We start from the raw sequence: 20,667 nt of genomic DNA on the forward strand, positions 1-20,667 counted from the left end.
GCATATAATCGTGAAACTAAAGGGGACGACCCCAGTGGTGGCGGTTCACTGCCTGACATTTGACATCTTCATAATTAACTGGGAAGGTCTGATCTCTTCCTTCAAATGACGTGTGGATCTCTTCCATTTAATATGCTTATTAGCGGTATGTATTATTCAAATATGCAAATGAGGCCTGGTCAGAAAACAGACTTTTTGACACAGGTTTCACAGTTGTCGGCAGTAGTTACCCCGGACTGTTAATGAACGGCAGTCCATCTGGAATTATACAACCACATAATGACTGAGACTGTTTAACCTCCTTTATAAAATGTCAACGCTGCTGATGAACTCAAGTCTTCCAGTGGTTTCTTATAATAATGTACAATTTTCAAATCACCAAGGCTCATCCGGCACATGCAACGTCGTCACATTGTGGATTGCAGCCCAAAAATTGACTATTCTGACAAGCATGCAAGAGCAGGGAAAAGATTAGGGAATAATACAACTAAAAAGCAACCAATGAAAGCTTCCCATTTCTTTTGTTGGACTGCAAATTATTTAGGCATACAATATTAAAGAGCTTTCATTGCTTAAAAACAACATTATTTTGTGTATTTGGTATAATACAATGTGTTCGCGTGGTAACACGTTATTTTTCACATACTGTACATTTATAGATTTCACTCTCTTCCTGAAACGCATGGATTTGAAAAGCTCTGTGTCCCTGATTGGCCAGCTAATCTGTACTTTGTGATTGGCCTGAATACCTTTAACGTCAGCTAAAAGGTGACGCTCCTTACCATGTTTGAAAGATTCGCTCACAATGCAATGCTAACAGGAGTTAACTTACAGGCTGAGTCCGAAGCTGGAGGAATTATGTTAGTGTCGATCTTTTCACGTCAACAGGCCCAGGAAGGAAACTGTTGCCGACAATCCGTGTGTTTGTCGTAGTCCAAGAAAAGAGATTTACGTCGGAGACAATAACTCGCGTCATTGTTTACTTTGGGGTACTAATACACATTACACATCAATGGAAATGTAAAATCATGAATCGGACCAAAGGTGGTCTTTAACCAAATTTGGTAGATGCCAGCGGATAGTTGATAACACCTCCTCATCGTTATAAAGCATGAACAAAACTGTGCAATGTAACAAATAAATAAAAATGCATCCCAGATTACATTTAACACACCGCATGTTCATTTTCTGTCAACCACAATTATATATAACTTAAGTTATTTGTTGGTAGTCGCATGATTTTTTATGATTCTATTTATAGCGTCAAAGTTTCAATTTGACAAAGGCTGATCGCCAAAATGTCAGACAAAATAATTTTTTTTGGAGTGTGCAGTTACATTTTGCCTCTTTATTTTTTGCGCATGAATCCATAGAAATTAGAAAATATTCAAATATCAAAAAAGCATTTTTTATTTAGCTTATGTCATGTCATATTGAGTATCAATGAATTAATATCTACTTAAATTTTTGTTTTGAGATAAATGTGTCTAAATGTGACCCCCTTAAAAATAGAAGCGGGTGACTCCTATAGGAGTCCAAACATAGAGATGGTCAAGCACTTCTATGGTATGAGGTGTAAGGAAAAGCTTGCAGTTGTTTTTTCTAAAGTGGAGCTTTTTAAAGATGCGGTTTTGAGCCGGGGGAAGAGAGAGAGACTCTTTTATGTGCTTTTTGGGGCGAGTTAGTATAAAGCACCAGCTGCTAGCTGGGCTTTGGCTTCACTGAGCCGGTTACCAGTACACGAGTCTCTTGTCCTCACCTCAGCCTTGTGAAAGCTGTCTGTCTTCTGCTCACATCTCTAGAGGTTCGGACGCAAGCTTGTGGTCTGTTGCTTCAAGTTTCTTTAGAGTACAAATGTCTTAAATTTAGCAATTTACATTTTGTGTCCAACATTATGCAGTTATTTGAATGCAAAGAAATTAAAGCTTTTCTTTGTCCTTTATCTTTGTAATCAGTTCACCATAGTTTAACACTACAAACTTGGTATTAGTCTTCTCTAGTAACTGCACTTCAAATTCTGCTGGGTCATTTTTAACCCAATGCTAGGTGAATATTGGACGTTGGATTATTAAATAAACCTATATGCTGGGTTGTTTCAACTCATGGTTGAGCTAACAACCCAGCATGTAGATTTATTTATAACCCAGGTTTATTTATAGGATGTGCATTGCAACCACCCACATCATCATGCCATAGTGGCAGCTAGGGCGAATAATATCCATGATAATGCAAAATCACGTTTTTTGTTAAAGTAACCATATTTCAGTGCTATTTTGAATTTGAAAACTATGATTACATGTTAAAAAGCTGAGATTTCCTCAGCTTGAGTCAAATCGACAACTGGTTTCTCTCGCTTCAGATGGTCAATCCATAAAACTAACTTTTATTTCATTGTTAGTGTTTTTAAGATACTGAGAAAGAGCCGCTGTATTGAGTGAGCGCATCTCATGTGCCAGACTTTCACATTTCCTCTCAGGGTTTTTATAAATAAGAAAGAAATTATGGGTAGAGAATGCAGGCCATAGACGCCTGTCCACATTTTGTTTACTTCAGGAGCTCATTGCACATATCGAGCAGGATCGACAGCCTCTCCTCTTTTCCTTAAAGGATGTAAACATTTGTAAATTCGGGCACACATGTGTCTAGGTGGATCACTTTCCCCCGTCCACGGGGGTTTATTGAGTGTACTATTGTTGATCTGTGAGTGAATCCCTGCATGCCCTCTCAATGCCTGGAGCCAGCCCACAGCTCCTGCTGCTCCCTGCTGCGCCTCCTCTCTTTTCCCTCTTTCTCTTCAGCTACCTGGCCAGTGCTCCTTATGTCTTGATGTTTCCCTGCATTTTTCTGTCCGCCACTCTCCATACATCCACTTTGGCTTTATTTTCTGTTTGGCAAAATCTTTAGCTAATATTCCTCATTTGCATTTATGAGGCTGCCTGACGCTTTTATCCAAAGCTTTTTTTATCCAGCACTGCCCCCAAGGGCGAAGTGCTGCAAACTAAGTGCTCTTCCGCCATACAATATAGTTCTCGTTTTTTATCTGCTTAAAAAATCGCCACATTTTATTTTGTGCCACCATATTTACTCTTGTAACTACTCAAGACTGTTCTCCAAAAAATAACGACCTCTTTGGTCGTTTGTGCAAGCACCTTATTACGACGTAAAGTGACGTATTAAGGGATTAGTGTCCTCTAGCGGCAGTAGCTTATAAATACAACCTGTTTTAACGTTTTAAGTTTTTTACCTTGTACATCAGATTAGACACATTTAATTTTATGAATTTTTAAATGTAGAAACGGTTTCATAAACATTTATGGTTTTAAAGATATTTTGGAGCATTTAACCCCACCCTTACCCTTACCCTAAACCCAACCACTTCTCAACCATATAAAACACAACACGCAAGTAAAAGTACAGTCAGGTATTTATTGCATAAAACAGTATAAAAGTACTAACCATTCGCGTTGCAAACCTTGCGAACTGAAGCCATACGATTACTCTATATGAAGAACGCACATGCAGTCAGATCTTATTCAAACATAAACCAGCATGACGTAGTCGGTCACAAGAGCCAATAGCGCTTCACATTCTTAGCTGATGTAATGATGCAGTCGGTCACGAGACACACGAGAGCCAATGCCCTTTTCACAATCATAGATGATGTTTTTGAATCAGTGCACATCCGGATCTGATATTTACAGCGGATTGTCATCACTTTTGCATCTTTTCTTCAAATAAATCGATCGTTTGACATCAGTACACTTGGTATATTTTAAGTACATTTTTAAAAAGTTGTGACTGTTTTGTATGCTGTGTTTATATCATATAATAAATAAATGAGTACGTTATTTGCCCAAAATGCCCGAATAGTGTAATGTGTAATCAAATACAATTAATACTGGTGGTTTAAATTGAAAATCTTATCCCTGTACATGTCATCATAGCAAAATGATACCCCAAAATATCATTTTATACCCTAATATATTAAAGGGATAGTTCACTTTAAAATGAAAATTCTGTCATCATTTACTCATCCTCATGTTGATATAAACCTGTATGAATTTCTTTTTTCTGAACACAAAATAAGATATTTTGAGAAATGATGGTAAACACACAGCAGTAAGTGACCATAGACTTCCATAGTAGGAAAAAAATATTTTGGAAGTATTGTGATAAATGACTAAGAAAATATTTGGTTAAATGATGGTAAGCACCCAGTTGATGGTATCCATTAAATTCCATCATATTTTTTATTCCTACTATGGAAGTCTATGGTCACTTACTGCTGTGTGTTTACCATCATTTATCAAAATATCTTCTTTTGTGTTCATCAGAAAAAATAAATTCATACAGGTTTAGAACAACATGAGGATGAGTAAATGATGACAGAATTTTGAACTATCCCTTTAAGTTTCACCTGCTGCCGGTAGAGGCGCTAATTTAGTAAATGCATCTATTGGTCATATTTGGTGAAATGGACAAACGACCAAAGCAATCGTATGTGTTGAATGATATGTTGAACTACTCATCTAACAGTCTTTAAATAGGAAAAACATGGAAATGTTTGGTGGCTTCTAAATTCATCCCTGTTTGGATCCTGAGGAATGAATGGTGCTACGTGATACACGTCTGGATCCGAACCTTACTTCCGGTTTCGTTTTTTTAATGGTCTGACTAGTTGCTAAACTGATCTCTTGAACAAATGCCTCGTCGAAAATAACAAATGTTTTGGTTTCCTAGGTAATCTATGTGTTGTTTTGTTTGCTTGTTATATAAATAAACTATGTTTAAAGAATTTGTTGTTATTTATTATTAGCGGAGTTTACCGGAAGTTACGTGCGGACCGCGACAGCGGCTTGTTTATGTTGTTACCGCTGAAACGGTCTATATCTTTTGGTACAACATCTGTTGTTGGGGTGGTGTGTAGATGAGAGCATTTGCATTTTAAAACATTTAAAAAGGCATTTCAAAATGAAAACGATCCTCGACTATACTGGCATTTAAAAATATTCTCGTCCACACTATACACAACCATAAATAAAAACATGAAACAAGACCATTCACGCACTGGGCATGCACATAAAAGTGTAAAAGTAGTCTAATAATAGCTTACCTTTAGCGCTCGTATGCAGCCTAGGGGTGTGCGATATTGACAAAAATTCAGGTTCCATGTTTTGTACATTTACAGGTGTAGTTACTAAACATAATACAATGTTGTACCTTTTTGTGGGTACATTACTGTACTTTAAGGATCTATTATGTACCTTTAAAGGTACAGTTAACTGTTTTGCACCCCTAAAATTGAACTCATAGAATAGGTCCCCAGGGTATATTGTACCCCAAAAGGTACAACATTTCATTGTGTTGTATACCCATAAAGGTACAAAAATGAACCTTTGAGGGTACCACCCCAGTGACATATATTTTTTCAATATATATGTACATTTGAGGTACTAGTGTGCACAAGAGATCTAAACTCATAATAACTCCCGCTCACGTTTGAATGACAGCAGAGAGACTCGCCCACCATCTCACGGACCGTCCCCTCACAGTATTCAGGACAGAAGTGGTCGAAAGTGGACAAAAGAGACGGATTTAAATACCAGGTGTAAACGTAATGTGTCTCTCTCGTCCACTTGTGATCCGATTGATGAAAACACATCTTAATACCAAGTGTAAACAGCCCCTCTCATGTTGTTACAAACCTGTATAAATGTATTTGTTTTGGTGAACACACAGGAAGATATTTTGAGAAATGTTTGTTACCAAACCGTTCGTTATTCACTTTCTATAATAGGAAAAAAGAATACCATGGAAGTAAATGGGGTCCACAAACGGTTTGGTTCTCAAAATATCCTACTTTGTGTACATCAGAACAAAGACATTTATAAAGATTTGTAACAACATGAGAGTGTGTAAAAAAATTTTTGGGGTGAACTATCCCTTTAAAATGGTAAATATAAAAATTATAGTCTGACTTATAGTGATGAAAAAGCATACAAATGTTTTTTTTTTAAATCATTAAAAACAACCTATAACTTTACTTTAGTGAAAAATTTTACTGCAATTTTTAACATTTTATTTATTTTATTTGCCTAGTGTGACAGCAAATATGTGCAATTTTCAGCATTATGCAACTAAAAACAGACAAGGAGGCTAAATTGAATCAGTTTTATGGCAAGTTAGGAAAAGTTATGTTCAGTAAATTTGTAAAGATGTGTCAAAATGTTGCGATATGTATTTGAGATCGTTTGTTAGCACATTCAGCTGGACACATTATCTCGGCACTGTGACCTGTCTCACCAACACCTTCCAAAATGACAACAACACAAATGAGAGAACCAGACTTGCTCTCTCTCTCTCTCTCTCTCTCTCTCTCTCTCTATTTCCCCTCCCGTGCCTTTTCTTTCTCGTCATTTCATCTTATTAAAGCACATGGATTGTCACCGTTATTTACCAAATATAGTCTGACAAAGAAGAAGTGGGAATTTTTACTGATTGAAGATCAAAGTAACAAAGTCTCCTCCTCAAATCCCACCCTTTCTATTAGAGCCCCTTAAGAACAGAGGAAAACATCAATTTCTCACACATCAATGGCGGCTTCATAATCAATTGAAAAAGACACTTGTATGGGGATGCAAATCTTATCTTTGTCTTATTAAAGCTTTTAGAAGATACATGCCAGGATTTAATGTTATTAAATAAAAGAGGTCGGTTTTTTAATCTAAAGATGCAGAGGCGTTAGTAATGGTCTAAATCAAAGCCAGGGAGTCTCTTAATAACCAGTAGAGTTTTCCTATCCTTATTAATATTGATCAAATATACTATGATGTGATCTCTGTGATGCATTGGAGATGGTTGATGCGCAAAAACAGGATATGGGATTCATTTCCCAGTGTGGGGACATCACACTGAAAAATGAGTTTTCTCGTTGACCATTAATACGAACAAAAGCTCGCTCTGCTAATGTTGCTTTAAAGCGAGCGCACACCTCGGTTTTCTTGTCTGCCAGCCAAGCTTAACTCTGGAGTGGTTTCATTCACATGAATATGTGTTTGACTGTTTGTTAAAGTATACTTTGCACTTTGACCCTCTTTTGTTCGGATCATGAAGTGCCTTCTGGAAGTGTAATGAGTCAATCTGATGTAAAGGCTGAATGCAGAAACAATAGTTATTAAGATCCCTAATGAGTGAATGATGCTCCCGGCTACATGAAATTCTTTTCAATATTAAATCTTCATATACACTTACTAGCACTTGACATTAGATGTAAGGCAATGGCATGAAGGAATAACAAACCACTCAATTAAAAAAGGAAAAGAGTCAGGTCTTTACCAGTGTTCACATTGACACAAGATTGAATGACTAATAAATACGATATGAAAAGATAAAAGCTAATCTTTCACATGGATAAGATTCTGTATTCACCTGCACATTGATATTAAAATGCATTTGAAACAACCTCAAGCAATAGTTTTATAAACAAAGAGAAAAAGCTCTCTGTCACCCATGAGATGAGCTTTGATTGGTGTTTGCTTGGAGCTGTTACAAGTAAAGTGAAGGCAAATGTTAGCTAGATTGATTTTCTTGCATTTATTGTCCTATAATTAGGCGCTGGTATGAAAACCAAACCTGGTGGTATCTCATCTATAGCTCTTTTTTTTTTAACAAGGCACTTTTTTATACAACCTTTCCCATAGGAACAAAACAACTGAAATATATTTTATATCTCAGGCCTTTGTCAAAGACATTAGTGTCTAAACTGAGACTTTTGCATACATTTTTTTACAGGTAGAGTTTCAGAAAAGCTAGGTTTTGGCATTATCATAAACCTTGCTTACGTTTGCAGTCTGCAATGAAAAGTCAAAGATGTAAATCCTAAATAAAGAATCACGAAACAAATCACATTATCTGATATCCACATTATTATGCATTTGGCAAATGTCTTTATCCAAGGCTGCCTTATTTATCCAAACTTACAATGCATTTACATTTACAGTGTGCGTTATTTTTGGGATCGAACCCATGACCTTTTGCACTGTTTATGCAATGCTCTACCTGTTGAGCTACAAAAACATTTATTGTATAGTAGTCTTAATATTTATCCACAATTATCATAAAATTCTCCCCTGGGTTTATTTGCATTAAAACACAATGGGCGCAGTGTTGGGGAAAGTTACTTTTAAAAGTAATGCATTACAATATTAAGTTACTCCCAAAAAAAGTAACTAATTGAGTAACTTTTCATGGAAAGTAATGGTAACTTTTCTTGGCTGAGGCTTGATCTCTTTCAGGCATTGCAGGTGTTTTTTTATGACTGAAAAATTGCATATTTCAACACAAAAATGTCGAGCTCTGGCCTGTCATCTCAGTTTCTGACTCAAACTGTTATTTTTTAAGTTTAATTAATTCGATAAAAAAGTTATTTACTGAATTAAACTAAACATAGTCACATTATGCACTCTATGCGCATCCCAGTCTCACAAAATGATGTACCTATAGACCGTTTCATCAGGCGCATGTGCAGTGACACGATAAGCATCTGGTCTGATCTTTACTTCCGGTTTCTCTTTGTTTAATGGTCTGACTAGTTGCTGAAACTGAACTTTTAAACAAATACCTCGTCGAAAATAACAAATGTTTTGGGTTCCTGTGTAATCTATGTGTTGTTTATTTTGCTTGCTATATAAATAAACTACTTTAAAAGAACTTTATTGTTATTTATTCTTCGCAGAGTTTACCGGAAGTTACGTGATGACCACGAAAGTCGCTTGTTTATGTTGTTACTGCTGAAACCGTCTATAATCACATATTTTTTTAATTCTTTTTCGTGATACTGTCTACCTTTGTTTATGTGTCATTGTCATGTATTGGTTACTCAACTGCTTTTTCCTGTTTTCAAACCATTTTTGTTTCGGTTTAGGGTTAGATTTGGTGTTTGCATTAGGATGTCACTTGAAGTATTGGTTTATACTATTTTTTCAGTTTTTAAAACATTGTAGCCTGGCGTTAGGGTTAGGTTTGGGTAGGTATTTTATTTAAATCCAACCCTAAACCAAGCGAAAATGGGAATAAAATAGGACAAAAAAGTTGAGTAACCAATACGTGAAAATGACACATAAACAGAAATTCATGATACGATCACGAAAAAACGCGGACATTTGTGACAGTATCACGAAAAAGAATAAAAAAATTACGTAATTTCGTGTGACTGGGCTGCATAGAGTGCATAATGTGACTACATTTAGTTTCATTCAGTACATAATTTTTTTAAATCAAATTAATTAAACTAAAAAAGTAAGTAAAATATTAATATGTACATTTAAAAAGTAATATGTTATTTTACTTGTTACTTCAGAAAAGCTGATGGGGCGGTTTCCCGGACAGGGTTTAGATTAATTCAGAACTAGGCCTTAGTAGTTATATTAGAACATTTAAGGAGTTTTTTTATTTTATTTTTTACAAACAAACCTTACAAAAAGCAAAAGTGCATCTTGTGACAGAACAATGGCACTAATATATGTTAAGATACGTCAATACAAAGTGTTTTGAAATTAAGGCAGCTCAAACATGCATTTTAGTCTGGGACCAGCATAAGCCCTCTCCAGGAAAATACCCCAATATACTAAATAAAGCATGCTGCTATATTGATTGCAATATTGATAAAAAATGCATTTAGTTTACTTTGTTATTGTTTATACAATGCATATTTACAATGCACAGCGCTTCTGTCCGAGTGCAAATTCTTGTTTTCTTGTAAATGTGTCCGTCCCCTCTCATTCACAGACATCCATATTCCAGAGTTCATACCCAGACTGCACCACCATGATCTATGTTAACTGTCACCCATTACCCCTGCTGCGCTGAAAACTTTTCCTGCTCTATCTGCCTGGGAAACTGCCTGCTGTTTCCTGTATCTTTCCCAGGAAGACACGTCCTTGAACCTAAAAAGGAGAGGGCTAACTTACAAATGTTAAACAAATACTGCACATTTCGGGTGGACTCCATATAACAGGGTCAAAATAACAACACCTATGCCAATACCTGCATATCAATCCATCTAGGTTGTTTATCTAAAAACATTAAGAGGCGAACACAAAGACATTCTTCCATTTTTGTCTTGTAGTATAAACGGTGCTCTTTTAAAGTCGAGAAGGTATGTCCTAAAAACATTGAATTATTCTTATAAAGGTTTAGCAAAGTGAAACTGACTTTAACGTATATTCCTATTAGGCCTTTGTCTTTGCTGTTGTTGACATTTGTATCATTTATATAGCGGCTGAACTGTATACAGGCCTTATAAAATCTGTGGGTGGGAATGGACCGTCTGCATGTTCAGCCAACGTTTGATGCATAGGCTGTGCTCCGGAGATAACTCTGGGGTCATGGGTTCATCCTCTGTGTAATGTAGGTTTGGTGTGATGTCAGTGAGTTTTCTCTCCGTATGTCTTGGCTCCGATATTCGTTGTGACCACAGGGTTTAAGAGATGCATCAGTTGAGGTGGATAAGTATTTGAAGCAAACTCACCTTGATAAATAACTATCACATCCATGTATGAAAAGTCGACTGTTTGTTTTGGAAAACCGAGGCAGGGTTCCTCCTTTCTCAAACACATTTCCCACTATGAGCTATTTGACAGGCTTCAGCGGCGAGACAGGAATGTTTAAATGCAGCTAATGTCCAGAGAGATAAAAACGTACACTGGTCGTGACCACAGTTTTTTTTAATGAATCAGTGTTTGCTTTTCCTAAAAACAGGTTCATAGGGGTGAACTCTGATTTGGTGGTCAGATGGTTTTAGTTTAACCCATCCAAGTTTGATTCACAGAAGCAATTACATGATGAATCACTAAGTCAAACCCGGTGATTCATGGAGTTGAAAAATAACAGAGAGCAATATGTACCGTAACATTGAATTATTTGAATATTTACTACAGATTTGGACTTTAAAAATCTATTAACATTTCCATTCCATCAAAACTCATTTGCTAACATACAAATGATCAGCATGAATCAGTACCGACTGTTCTTTGTAATCTTTTCAGAATGGCTCTGAATGGATAATTCAATTAGCATATACATATATACAATAATAAATTGAACTTTGCATAATGTGGTAAAGAAAATTATTTCCCTATTGTTGGTCTGTGTGTGCAAAACATGAAGATCCATTAGAATCTCGTAATTGTGGTTAACCACGTCGTTATTCACAGGATACAATTCATCTGAACTAATACAGGAAAATAAATACTAAAATGACGTGCAGATCCTCTCTCACAATGGGAAAATTTGCAATTGACTAAATGCGAAAAGGTTAAATGCCAAGTTCCACTTGTAAAAACTAGAAAACTTTATATTGTTTTATTCAGCTAGCCTAAAGAGGATCTAGCATGCATGTTGTATTCACTATTACGCTAGCTTTTAAATGCACATATTGTTACTATGAAAACAACTGGGAAGACCATTAACAATATGCTAATTAGGAACAGAGCATTTCATCCGGCACAGGTACGCACAGGCATTGTGGGTAATTAACTGTTTGCACACAGACTTAACTTTAAATCCTTTTAATGCAGATCAGACATAAAAAACTTGTTAGTTTATCAGCTGTATAAACTATATATTATGTTATGCACAAATCAGTGCAATGCAGAAATCTTTATTGCCATTAACAGAAACACGTTACTCTTTTTTCCCCCTGTTTACTTAAGCATGATAAAATATTGGCACAGAGAGAATGGGTCAATCTGAACTGAGCTTTAACCCATGGATTGGTCACAGGTTTAGATCCAGCAGGGGACTAAATAGAGCAAGGTTTGGCTTAGCAAGGCTGATAAAACGCATCCAATGTAAGTGAACTCTCAGTAACCTACTGAGACAATCCAGGGAGATGCGAGCTAGGAGCTCAGCTGCTTTGGTCTGGTATCTGCAGGTTCCAGACTTCTGAAGTCAAAAAGCGACGGGACATCTTTCAGCTGCTAACAACACATTTAAAATACTGTTCAATTATATTGACTCACAACTGAGAATGGATATCTGTGCCATAGATTTTATATTTAAAAATAACTTAAAAGAATGTGAAGATGTGCTGCATATATAGTAAAATAATATTTAATGCAATATAATTTGTATAAATTCTACATTTGTACAAATATCATGTGTATTATATATGGTCTTGCAAGTTCTCATAATTGGTGTCTCTATAATAATATGTTATGTATGATTGAATTTTTTTTGTTCAATTAAATACTGCCTATTCGTTCAAGTGTAATGCTTAGAGAATATATATGCATATTTATGCATAATTATTATATATGCATTACATATGCACGTTGTACACGCATAATATTAACATTTCAGTTTTTATTACAGGGCTAAATTACAAGGTGGACATGAATCGCTTTTTTACCAGCAGTGAAATAAGAAAATAAACGAAGACCTGTGGTTACATTTATGCCCTTGTGACGAGTCGCGTTCTGATATGCATGTAAGAAAAAGGCTCATTTAAAAAAAAAAAAAAAAAAAGGCTCATTTGAATAAATAACTTGTCTAATAACATTTCAAGTAAAATGTCAGCAAAAAGGGAAAAAACTCGGATGCTATATTTACATTTTAATATGCCACAATCGTTTTATATTTATACTCCTTGATGTTATAAATCAACCAATCCGAATGCATTTGGAAACAAACCAGCATCACAAAGTTTGTCCTCGCAATTTTTTTTTGTAGTAAAGACAAAGATAAGACCTCAACCCCTCCCCCTGCTTCTTTATTCATAATGAATACAGGTTACCCGGCCTCAATTACCCCTCTGCACGCGCTCTGTCTCAACCCCAATTATATATATTATAACAATTATTATTATAATTATATATATATATATATATATATATATATATATATATATATATATATATATATATATATATATATATATATATATATATATATATATATATATATATATATTTATATATAAATATATATATATATAAATAATATATATAATCTTAATAATTAGAATAATAATTTAAATAAAAATATATTCCAGTAGATTTGGGCATGCAATATGTAATACACATATATAATAAAAGGTTAGGTAATGTTCATACAAACACGTCAGAGATTATTTTAGGTTTAAGTGCAGGTAAGCAAGTGCAGGGTTTTTTTGAGCACACGACTGAAACTGAAGAAAAATAAGGAAGCGTAGCCTGTTTGGTGTGTGCTATTTCACCCGCAGACTATCGCGGAGTTTTTCCCATTCATTCCAGTACAAAGCAAACAGGGGCGACTCGCTTTAACTGTCCTGCTCTTCAGCAAAAGCTCTTTTCCTTTTCCCTCTCTCTCTTTCTCTCTCAAGCCCTTTCCCCCCTCCAATACTTTTTCCTGCCCCTCTCTATTTATGAAAACGTCACTTCAAGTCCCTCCCTGTTTGAATCTCATTAGTTTTTTCCTCGCGTGTTTCTCCCTGTCAATAATCCCGAATCCAGACTCTCTCTATTTCCATCCCTCTCTATCTGTCAATCAGCGCCGCCTTTGAACTGAAAACCACTCCGACCAACTTCAACTCCCTCAATCCGAGCGCCTCAGCTCCGTCTCCGGCTTCTGTTTCTGCCAAGATTGCCCTCTTCTTTTTGAGTTTTGAGCAGTCATCCAGCCCAACGCCAGTGCAAGTCCCTAAACTTAAACTCCGGATTCGGGGATCGCACCAAGATCAAGGGTTTCAAAACTTTTGGTGTTTTTGGCCCCCCGCAAAATTAGCGCTCGTCGGGAAAAATGCCGCAGCTGAACGGCGGTGGAGGGGACGATCTGGGTGCGAACGATGAAATGATTTCCTTCAAAGACGAAGGCGAGCAGGAGGAAAAAATTTCGGAGAACTCCTCTGCAGAAAGGGATTTAGCAGATGTCAAGTCTTCTCTTGTAAACGAGTCAGAAACGAATCAAAACAGCTCGTCGGACTCCGAGGTAAGTGACAAATAACCGCGGATCGACTTGTGCACGAGTTTACACGCACTTTTGTTTGTTAAACGCGGAAAAATGTGCTTTACAAACACGCTGACGATTGACCCACTGTGATTATTCAATGCAATCCCTGTGTTTCGTTGCATTTCAAGGCGGAAAGACGGCCTCCGCCTAGATCTGAAAGTTTCAGGGACAAAACAAGAGAAAGTTTAGAGGATGGTGAGTTTCTTGTTTTCTCTAAATGATCTTGTCTTTTAGACGTTATGCATTGGGCGACGACATTTTTCCTTAGCTCCCAATGCTGATAAACATACACGCAAAGTTTTCACGAGTGTTACTTATAAAAGTTTTGCTCTTTTCCCCCCGCCATGTTAGCTGCGAAAAGGCAAGATGGAGGGCTGTTCAAGAGCCCACCGTACCCGGGCTATCCATTTATTATGATTCCCGACCTCACGAGCCCGTACCTCCCGAACGGATCTCTCTCACCGACCGCGCGCACAGTAAGTGTTTTAAACGTTATTCTGAAAGCGCATGCATGACACGGCTCCCATGTTTAGGAATTGTTTTGGTGCTAAGCGAGTCGCCTTGTGAACTTCTGCCACAGTTCAGGCGTACTGTATGGTGGCATGCCGCTCGCGCGCATACACGGTTGCCCTGTTTGAGCACGGTGTGCGCGTGAACTGGGACCCGCGCGAGCTACTGCGGTCAGGCCACCCTCCACTTTGAAAAAGACGGTCAAACTAGCCCTCACGTTTTTTTTCTGTGTGCACATATATTAGGCATTACGGTAAATGCACGAGAGGAATGATTTCAAAATAAAAGTTTCTCACCTAATTTGTTGTTATTTCTGTTGCATTCTGTGTGTATTTTAAATCGTTGCTAGGGTATTATGGGTGGTTTCTAGGCTGTTTCTGTTGCATTCTGTGTGGTTGCTAGGGTTCTGTAAGTGGTTGCTAGGCTGTTTCTGTTGCATTCTATTTGGTTGCTAGGCTGTTTCTGTTGCATTCTGTGTGTGTTTTAAGTCATTGCTAGGGTATTATGGGTAGTTGCTAGGCGGTTTATGTTGCATTCTGTGTGGTTGCTAGGGTTCTGTAAGTGGTTGCTAGGCTGTTTCTGTTGCATTCTATTTGGTTGCTAGGCTGTTTCTGTTGCATTCTGTGTGTGTTTTAAGTCATTGCTAGGGTATTATGGGTGGTTGCTAGGCGGTTTCTCTTGCATTTTGTGTGGTTGCTAGGCTATTGCTAGGGTTCTTTAAATTGTTGCTAGGGTATTATGGGTGGTTGCTAGGCTGTTTCTGTTGCATTCTGTGTCTGTTTTAAGTTGTTGCTAGGGTATTCTGGGTGGTTGTTAGGCGGTTTCTCTTGCATTTTGTGTTGTTGCTAGGCTGTTGCTAGGGTTCTTTAAGTTGTTGCTAGGGTATTCTGGGTGGTTGCTAGGCGGTTTCTCTTGCATTCTGTGTGGTTGCTAGGCTGTTGCTAAGGTTCTTTAAGTGGTTGCTAGGCTGTTTCTGTTGCATTCTGTGTGTTTTAAGTGGTTGCTAGGGTATTATGGGTGGTTGCTAGGCGGTTTCTCTTGCATTCTGTGTGGTTGCTTGGCTGTTGCTAGAGTTCTTTAAGTGGTTGATAGGCTGTTTCTGTTGCATTCTGTGTGTGTTTTAAGTCATTGCTAGGGTATTATGGGTGGTTGCTAGGCGGTTTCTCTTGCATTTTGTGTGGTTGCTAGGCTGTTGCTAGGGTTCTTTAAATTGTTGCTAGGGTATTATGGGTGGTTGCTAGGCTGTTTCTGTTGCATTCTGTGTCTGTTTTAAGTTGTTGCTAGGGTATTCTGGGTGGTTGTTAGGCGGTTTCTCTTGCATTTTGTGTTGTTGCTAGGCTGTTGCTAGGGTATTCTGGGTGGTTGCTAGGCGGTTTCTCTTGCATTCTGTATCTTTTTTAGGTCATTGCTAGGGTATTATAGGTGGTTTCTCTTGCAATTTGTGTGGTTGCTAGGCTGTTGCTAGGGTTCTTTAAGTTGTTGCTAGGGTATTATGGGTGGTTGCTAGGCGGTTTCTCTTGCATTCTGTGTAGTTGCTAAGCTGTTGCTAGGGTATTATGGGTGGTTGTTAGGCGGTTTCTCTGGCATTTTGTGTGGTTGCTTGGCTGTTGCTAGGGTTCTTTAAGTTGTTGCTAGGGTATTATGGGTGGTTGCTAGGCTGTTTCTGTTGCATTCTGTGTCTAAGTCATTGCTAGGGTATTATGGGTGGTTGCTAGGCGAATTCTCTTGCATTTTGTGTGGTTGCTAGGCTGTTGCTAGGGTTCTTTAAATTGTTGCTAGGGTATTATGGGTGGTTGCTAGGCTGTTTCTGTTGCATTCTGTGTCTGTTTTAAGTTGTTGCTAGGGTATTCTGGGTGGTTGTTAGGCGGTTTCTCTTGCATTTTGTGTTGTTGCTAGGCTGTTGCTAGGGTTCTTTAAGTTGTTGCTAGGGTATTCTGGGTGGTTGCTAGGCGGTTTCTCTTGCATTCTGTATCTTTTTTAGGTCATTGCTAGGGTATTATAGGTGGTTTCTCTGGCATTTTGTGTGGTTGCTTGGCTGTTGCTAGGGTTCTTTAAGTTGTTGCTAGGGTATTATGGGTGGTTGCTAGGCTGTTTATGTTGCATTCTGTGTCTAAGTCGTTGCTAGGGTATTATGGGTGGTTGTTAGGAGGTTTTTCTCGCATTCTGTGTGGTTGCTTGCCTGTTGCTAGGGTTCTTAACTCTTTCCCCGCCATTGACGAGATATCTCGTCAATTAAGAGAAAACGCTTCCCCGCCAATATTATCCACCAGGTGGCGCCCTTCCGCAACTTTTTAAAACCGGAAGTATTGCCCTATGGCAAGCTGCTGCATGTCCGTGTCTGTTTTAAAGATCGCTCTGAATGGGATCTCTATGAAAAGTCCGTCACAAAAATTGAATTAACATCTCAGGTTGTCACTCCTGCAGTATCATCACAGTCTGATATGTTATTGTTAAAATATAGAGCCCTAAGATACCATACACACTCTGTATTTTCTATACATTCAGATAGATGTTAAAAGAAAACTACCTGTTTCCACATAATTATTTCACTTCTGAATGACATTACACCATCTCAGGTTGTCAGCACTGCAGTATCATCACAGTCTGATATGCTGTTTTTAAATTATAATGCTCTAAGATGTCCAGTAAACTCTGTATGTTCTATGCATTTGGTTAGATGTTAACGGGAATCTATCTGTTTCCACAGCATCATTCCACTTCTAAATGATAGTACACCATCTCAGGTTGTCACTCCTGCAGTATCATCACAGTCTGATATGCTGATTTTAAAATAGAGAGCTCTAAGAAGTCTTATACACTTGCAGTATTTTCTATAAATTCAGTTAGATGTTAAAGGGAAACTACCTGTTTCCACAGAATCATTCCACTTCTGAATAATAGTACACCATCTCAGGTTGTCACTCCTGCAGTATCATCACAGTCTGATATGTTATTTTTAAAATATAGAGCCCTAAGATACCATACACACTCTGTATTTTCTATACATTCAGATAGATGTTAAAAGAAAACTACCTGTTTCCACAGAATTATTTCACTTCTGAATGATAATACACCATCTCAGGTTGTCACCACTGCAGTATAATCACAGTCTGATATGCTGTTTTTAAATTATAATGCTCTAAAATGTCCAGTAGACTCTGTATGTTCTATACATTTGGTTAGATGTTAAAGGGAATCTATCTGTTTCCACAGCATCATTCCACTTCTAAATGATAGTACACCATCTCAGGTTGTCACTCCTGCAATATCATCACAGTCTGATATGCTGTTTTTAAAATATAATGCTCTAAAATGTCATATACACTCTGTATTTTCTATACATTTTGTCAGATGTTAAAGAGAAACAACCTGTTTCCACAGAATCATTCCTCTTCTAAATGATAGCACACCATCTCAGGTTGTCACCCCTGCAGTATCATCACAGTCTGATATGCCGTTTTTAAATTATAATGCTCTAAAATTTCATATACACTCTGTATTTTCTATACATTTGGTCAGATGTTAAAGGGAAACTACCTGTTTCAACAGAATCATACCACTTCTGAATGATAGTACACCATCTCAGGTTGTCACCCCTGTAGTATTATCACAGTTTGATATGTGGTTTTTAAAATAGAGAGCTCTAAGAAGTCTAACACATGGAGTATTTTCTATTAATTCAGTTAGATATTAAAGGGAAACTACCTGTTTCCACAGAATCATTTCACTTATGAATGATAGTACAACATTTCAGGTTGTCACTCCTGCAGTATCATCACAGTCTGATATGCTGTTTTTAAAATATAATGCTCTAAAATGTCATATACACTCTGTATGTTCTATACATTTGGTCAGATATTAAAGCGAAACTACCAGTTTCCACAGAATAATTTCACTTCTGAATGATAGTACACCATCTCAGGTTGTCACCCCTGTAGTATTATTACAGTCTGATCAGCTGTTTTTAAATTAGGGGGCTCTAAGATGTCCAGTAAACTCTGTATTTTCTATTAATTCAGTTGGATGTTGAAGGAAAACTACCTGTTTCCACAGCATCATTCCACTTCTGAATGATAGTACACCATCTCAGGTTGTCACTCCTGCAGTATCATTACAGTCTGATATGCTGTTTTTAAAACAGAGAGCTATAAGATGTCATATACACTCTGTATTTTCTATATATTCGGTTACATGTTTAAGGAAAACTACCTGTTTCCACGGAATCATTCCACTTCTAAATGGCAGTACACCATCTCAGGTTGTCACCACTGCAGTATCATCACAGTCTGATATGCTGTTTTTAAAATAGAAAGCTCTAAGAAGTCCTATACACTTGCAGTATTTTCTATACATTCGGCTATATGTTAAAGGGAAACTACCTGTTTCCACAAAATCATTCCACTTCTGAATGATAGTACACCATCTCAGGTTGTCACCCCTGTAGTATTATCACAGTCTGATAAGCTGTTTTTAAATTAGGGGGCTCTAAGATGTCCAGTAAACTCTATATTTTCAATTAATTCAGTTGGATGTTGAAGGAAAACTACCTGTTTCCACAGCATCATTCAACTTCTGAATGATAGTACACCATCGCAGGTTGTCACCACTGCAGTATCATCACAGTCTGATATGCTGTTTTTAAAATAGAGAGCTCTAAGGAGTCTAACACATGCAGTATTTTCTATAAATTCAGTTGAATTTTAAAGGGAAACTGCCTGTTTCCACAGAATCATTCCACTTCTGAATTATAGTACACCACCTCAGGTTGTCACCCCTGTAGTATTATCACAGTCTGATAAGCTGTTTTTAAATTAGGGGGCTCTAAGATGTCCAGTAAACTCTATATTTTCAATTAATTCAGTTGGATGTTGAAGGAAAACTACCTGTTTCCACAGCATCATTCAACTTCTGAATGATAGTACACCATCGCAGGTTGTCACCCCTGCAGTATCATCACAGTCTGATATGCTGTTTTTAAAATAGAGAGCTCTAAGAAGTCTAACACATGCAGTATTTTCTATAAATTCAGTTGAATTTTAAAGGGAAACTGCCTGTTTCCACAGAATCATTCCACTTCTGAATTATAGTACACCACCTCAGGTTGTCACCCCTGTAGTATTATCACAGTCTGATAAGCTGTTTTTAAATTAGGGGGCTCTAAGATGTCCAGTAAACTCTATATTTTCAATTAATTCAGTTGGATGTTGAAGGAAAACTACCTGTTTCCACAGCATCATTCAACTTCTGAATGATAGTACACCATCGCAGGTTGTCACCCCTGCAGTATCATCACAGTCTGATATGCTGTTTTTAAAATAGAGAGCTCTAAGAAGTCTAACACATGCAGTATTTTCTATAAATTCAGTTGAATTTTAAAGGGAAACTGCCTGTTTCCACAGAATCATTCCACTTCTGAATTATAGTACACCACCTCAGGTTGTCACCCCTGTAGTATTATCACAGTCTGATAAGCTGTTTTTAAATTAGGGCGCTCTAAGATGTCCAGTAAACTCTGTATTTTTTATATATTCAGTTAGATATTAAAGCGAAACTACCAGTTTCCACAGAATAATTTCATTTCTGAATGATAGTAAACCATCTCAGGTTGTCACCCCTGTAGTATTATTACAGTCTGATCAGCTGTTTTTAAATTAGGGGGCTCTAAGATGTCCAGTAAACTCTGTATTTTCTATTAATTCAGTTGGATGTTGAAGGAAAACTACCTGTTTCCACAGCATCATTCCACTTCTGAATGATAGTACACCATCTCAGGTTGTCACTCCTGCAGTATCATTACAGTCTGATATGCTGTTTTTAAAACAGAGAGCTATAAGATGTCATATACACTCTGTATTTTCTATATATTTGGTTAGATGTTAAAGGGAAACTACCTGTTTCCACAAAATCATTCAACTTCTGAATGATAGCACAACATCTCAGGTTGTCACCCCTGTAGTATTATCACAGTCTGATATGCGTTTTTTAAATTAGGGGCCTCTATGATCACATATACACTCTGTATTTTCTATACATTCTGTTAGATGTTAAAGGGAAACTACCTATTTCTACAAATCATTCCACTTCTGAATGACAGTACAACACCTCAGGTTGTCACCTCTGCATTATCACCACAGTCTGATATGCTGTTTTTAAAATGGAGAGCTCTAAGGT

At 37.2% G+C, this 20,667-nt stretch overlaps 1 protein-coding gene across 24 annotated transcripts in view; it reads left to right on the forward strand.

Moving 5' to 3' along the window:
• Positions 1-13,148: 13,148 nt before the first annotated feature.
• The window catches only part of tcf7l2 (transcription factor 7 like 2), a 99,977-nt gene continuing 92,458 nt past the window's right edge, over positions 13,149-20,667 (forward strand). For 4 of the 24 annotated variants that reach the window (XM_065262851.2, XM_065262850.2, XM_065262849.2 and 1 more), the window contains exons 1-3: positions 13,357-13,965; positions 14,115-14,181; positions 14,338-14,462. In XM_065262851.2, the coding sequence (XP_065118923.1) occupies positions 13,777-13,965; positions 14,115-14,181; positions 14,338-14,462 (381 nt within the window). In that variant the 5' untranslated portion in view covers positions 13,357-13,776. Of the gene's footprint in view, positions 13,966-14,114; positions 14,182-14,337; positions 14,463-20,667 lie in introns of all 24 variants that reach the window. The other 20 variants (XM_065262843.2, XM_065262854.2, XM_065262853.2 and 17 more) reach the window with 11 other exon arrangements.

Source organism: Paramisgurnus dabryanus, chromosome 1 (genome assembly GCF_030506205.2).
Source record: "Paramisgurnus dabryanus chromosome 1, PD_genome_1.1, whole genome shotgun sequence".
Lineage (NCBI taxonomy): Eukaryota > Metazoa > Chordata > Actinopteri > Cypriniformes > Cobitidae > Paramisgurnus > Paramisgurnus dabryanus.